Source organism: Zeus faber, assembly GCF_960531495.2.
Source record: "Zeus faber genome assembly, chromosome: 22".
Classification (NCBI taxonomy): Eukaryota; Metazoa; Chordata; class Actinopteri; order Zeiformes; family Zeidae; genus Zeus; species Zeus faber.
In genome coordinates, this window is record NC_137209.1 from 5167710 (window position 1) to 5172790 (window position 5081).

Here is a 5081-nt window from a genome sequence, read left to right on the forward strand (position 1 = left end):
AGATTTCAAACTACCATATACAATATGCATTTTAAAATCCCAAGAATCTTCCTTCAACCAATATTCAACCTAGACCAGCTCAGCTATAGAATGAGATGTAAAACTCTTTTCATTGTTATTACTGCAAAGCACTTGAGAAGGAGGTTCCAAGGAGATAAAGTTGAGTGAGACAAGCTTTAGCTCATCTTGTAGGTGCAACCGACACACACGTAGGTGGAGGCTGTGAAATGTCTTTTTCCCATTGAGGTTTCTCCTTCCTCCAGGGGGCAGGCCAGGGATGGTGGGCAGCTTGCAGCTTACAGCACCAGGGGACACCAACTTCAGCCTCCATTGTTGGTTGGATGATGTTTCTGGTGGGGGTTCTTATATGTTACATGGAGAAAACCCCATGTGAGCACGGGGAGAACATGCAAACTCCACACAGAAAGACTCCCAATCAGGAGATAACCCACCTGAGCACGGTGCCAACAGCGCCCCAGGCAGGAATCTAACCCAGGACCTTCTTGCTGTGAGGCAGCAGTGCATTGCACTGTGCCACCGTTCTCCAGATCATGTGTCGGTCATTTGTCAAAGTCAACTCACACCGTCTCCACACGTTTTGTTCTCTAATCTCTGGCTGCACGTTCAGCAGGTAATTACCTCTTAATCCTCTCTGATGGAAGGAGGTCAGGAGGTGACCAGTGAGGACAGCAGTGCAGGACGACACTCTGCAGCCATTCACGGTCCCAGAGGATCCCTGTCGCCTGCCTTTCTTTTCAGGACACCGCATTCAGGTGAGGACATTTATTTTAAGTTGATGGTTTTTTATTTCATTTTGCAAGTGACATTGGTCTTATTAAGCGCAAGAGCTTTGACCCTCCCAGCATCTTGTCGGGGCTTGAGAAGGCTCGGGCAAACAGCACCCCAAATCCAATTTCTCATCAGAAAACGCAAACTTCAATGTTCTGACCCACAACTTTGAGAAACAGCCTCCAAATCAAACCAAACCAGGGCCTGCATCTGCGTCTGGTTTCCCCACAGCATGTCCAAGGCAGGGGACGCGACCCCATCCACCTCTGTGTCTTCTGCTGCCTCGGCAGGCTCCACATCCTCAGCAGGCAGGTAAGATATTTACATTTTAAACCCCAAAGTCACCCAAAACCCAGGACACCCATGTGTCGTGGTCTGTCTGTCTGTCTGTCTGTCTGTCTGTGTACTCATCCCAATTGTCTTCCCCTTCTGTTAGTAACGATGGCGCCCCCCGATCTTCCTCGTCGAGTTCCACCTCCGACACGCCCAAGAAATCCTCAAAGAAGTCCAAGAAAACCAGCGAGAGCATGACCAAGGTCTACACCTCCGTGCTCAACAGCGTGTTCGGATCGGTACGTAGCGTAGATTTAGTGTGAAGGACCAGAACATAACAAAAACATAGGGAACCCTACACAAAGCTTGCTCCATCATGGTTTAATTGATTGACCCATGTATGGGTTTCATTTCTTTTGCCATCTCATGTATTTTGTTTAATTAATTTTCTTCGTAGAGAGACTATATAAAGTGCTATGGGCCCTGACTTTGACCATGTGACCTTAATTTGAAGAGATGGGGGCTGCCTAAAGAGGAATCCGTCCAAAACGTGTCTCTTTGAAAAGGTTTAATATTTCCAGATAATTTCCAATTATCATCCTCTTGCAAAATGAAGATAAGTGTATTCCAAAAAAACTCTGCAGTGCCTTCAGAAATGTAAGTAATAGCTCAAAATCAACAGCTATTTCCTCCCTGATTAGTCAAAATGGAGTAAAAAGGCTTAATTCATATGATGAGTAGAACGGTTAAGAAGGGATCTGAAATCAGTTTCTCTGCACATGTGGTAATCCCTCCAACAGCCATTTAATACGCAACGACACATGATTTAGATTTAATAATTCACAACCAAACTCTTGTTATGACTTGAAAATGAAACACATTACTGCCGTTTCATCAGTGTTATTGCCGTTTTTATTTATTTCTTTAAATGTTTTAATGAAAATATGATTAAGAACAAAGAAACACAAACAGTATTTCCGACTTCAGGTTGAAGTCTGTTGGTTTCTTTACTTCTGATCTTTGCAGTGTGCATGTGTGCGTGCGTGCGTGCGTGTGTGTGTGCTGTAATCCTCTTGGAGAAACGTCTAAGAAGCTATGCCTGGCGTGGCTGCAGTATAAATAATCCATCACTTGAGGTTAAACGCTCCACCCAACATAGTCCAATGCACATACATACACAAGAATTGAATGGAAAATAAAATATGTAAAATCGCAGGTTATGGAGCTGCGTGGGGGATGAGAGCGAGGTCATGTGTTCACACTTTGAGTTCCAGAGAATAGTGTAATCTACTTTAAAAAATATAAACACGTGCAGAGACATTTAATGAATAAAATATACATATATTCAATCAGACGTGTTGTCTGACATTTTAAGTGTTGTGTTGTCTTTCGTCTCACTGGAGCCTAAATCTGAATGCATCACAGCCAGAATAAAATTGATTATCTAAGTATATTAGGTAAACAAGTATATAGGTAAACAAATAATTTGGCATGGCCGATAGCTAAATTGAAGTTATGATTCTATGCTTTATATATCCGTGAATATACAGTATATGGTAATACAATTGAATATTCAGAATACATGGTTACCAAATTGAATATACAGTATATATACTATATATTCCCAGCGCACCAACAGAGCATGGATGCCCTTTCGTCATCGCTATGGAAATCCCGATCTAATCTGGATCTGTTGACATTGCAAATGAGCTTAAGTACGGTGCCACAGCGGAAGGAGCTGTGGGTGCTCTGGGTTCGATTGAAACCTGTTCCAGCAGTCCTCAATCCCTCACCTCCGGCACGCACACGCTCACGCACACGCTCACGCACACGCACACGCACACGCACACGTACCTCTCTATGTCAACAACAACCATCCTTTCGGTGTATAGCGTTACACCACAATGTTCTGCTGCTATGCCATGCCGAGGCCAAAGAATACAACGTTTGGGCGCGTAAAAGAGTCTGGGACAACAGAGTTATTTGAGCTGAGAGTTAACTCACTCAAAATAAAGGACGCAAACCATTGGAACTATTGTATTAACTATCAACTAAAAGCTCTTGAAGATATCAATGTTCCCAGAATAAACCGGAAACTTCACCTGCATTGGCATTCACCAGTTTACATCCACATGTTCCCATTCTTTTTATTTCTGTACAACATCCTGTCACGTCACTCTGTAAAGCAAAGATAACCAATTGCATGGGTGTCATTTTTTTTTGTTTGTTTGTTTTTTCAATGTGTCCAGGAGAGAGAATTGGCTCAAGCAGAGTTGGATGGTGAGTCCCACAACTTGAATATTTATTCATGGTTATTTTTCCTGTTCCACTGTTCAAGGTTTGCCAATATAGCTCTTTTTTTTTAGCCACTTTATCACATGACCAGCAACAGCACTTTCTATTCTAAAGAGTAGACAGCACCAAAGCAGACGGGCCTTGCCATTGACATTGGAAAAGTGGCACCACCCTCACCCCTTTTGGAACCTTTTCTCACAGAGTTGGCAGAGGCCTTCAAGGAGTTTGACTACGACCAGGACGGCTACCTCAACTACAAGGACGTGGCTGAATGTATGAGGACCATGGGGTACATGCCCACCGAGATGGAGCTGCTGGAGATCGTCCAACAGATCAAGATGAGGAGTGAGTCATTGTTTCGTTTTGTTACAGGGTCTACAAGTCTTGGCAAGAACCTTCGTAAGGGGTTTCCAGAGGAGGGCGGACCTGTCTTGCTCAAGGGCAGTTTATCAGGATATATTCACTGTAAATGTGTCCATAGTTATGGGAAGGTTCTCTCTAGCAACTCAACCTTTCATATAGTCCAAAATGCAAAGTGCTTAGTATCTACCATAATACTATAAGTATTTCCGGGTTTCCGTTATGGACTGTATATCTTTTCCGTAGTGGGGGGCCTGATGGACTTTGAGGACTTTGTCGAACTGATGGGACCGAGGATGATGGGAGAGACGGCTGACATGCTGGGGCTAAAAGAGCTCCAGTCAGCATTCTTACAGGTGAACCAAACTAACAAGGAGGGTTTTGTGTGATGCACGAGTCACTCAATGTCAATGTGAATTAATGAGTCTATAGTAAAGTTCAGCTCGACCCCGTCTTGACTCCACTCTTCTCCTTTTTCTCAGTTCGACATCGACGGCGACGGGAAGATAAACCAAGAGGAGATGAAAGAGGCCGTCAAGACCCTGCTCGGGGAGAAGCTGAAGAAGGGAGAGCTGGAGGAGATCCTGAAAGAGCTGGACATCAACGCGGACGGCAACATCGACTTTGAAGGTGAGAGACAGCTGCACCATTCATCAACGCGGTCAAGGTCTAAAAACCCAGAGGGATGGAAGTCCCCCCCGCACCAGCGACTAGGAGAGGTATTCCGAAGGGGGATTTTCTCCGTCTGGTTAGGCTGCCATGGAGGTGGACATTCAGCAACTTATCTTCCAGGAACATTTCTCCAGCCAGAAAGAAAATATACGCTGCTTTCCACACCAATTCATTCTGCGGTACCCGTTAGAAAACCCTAGTCTATTTGAACGTTTCTTTTCTCTTGTTTTCAGAGTTCGTAATGATGCTTTCCATTCACTAACTGCGAAGAGTTGAAGAAGCTCCATCATCAATGGCAGTTTACCAGTTGTTCCAAGAGTAGGAGTTTCTACAATGTAATGTGTGCCTAACCGTGGAAGAAATGTGTGAGTGACTGGTTTTCAGGAGTGGGGATGGAACATTCCATAAGATACATGAAGATACAGTATATGAAACTGGTAGGCATACATTGTTGGACATAAATATGAATGCTGCCCGTGAGACCTAATAAAACTTTTTTTTTCTTTTCATGTAGATACATGGCCGTATGATGTGCAAATAAGTTGAGTAAATATTTTGTTATTTTAATAAAGAAATCTAAGCTCTGTGAAGTTGTTTGATATACTTGCCGCACCATTCAACCATTCACAATCTTGTGTAAAAAAAAAAAACAACGACAAAAAAGAAACCTTGTCAAAGAACTGACCACGATC

At 43.5% G+C, this 5081-nt stretch overlaps 1 protein-coding gene across 1 annotated transcript; it reads left to right on the forward strand.

The window, feature by feature from the left end:
* Positions 1–1021: 1021 nt before the first annotated feature.
* LOC307247070 (calcium-binding protein 2-like) lies at positions 1022–4651 on the forward strand (the record flags this gene model as incomplete). The annotated part of the gene is made up of 7 exons (XM_080023136.1): positions 1022–1101; positions 1226–1361; positions 3312–3342; positions 3559–3702; positions 3964–4073; positions 4200–4347; positions 4623–4651. The coding sequence occupies 7 exons, from the start codon at positions 1022–1024 to the stop codon at positions 4649–4651; spliced, it is 678 nt and encodes a 225-aa protein (XP_079879262.1).
* Positions 4652–5081: the final 430 nt, after the last annotated feature.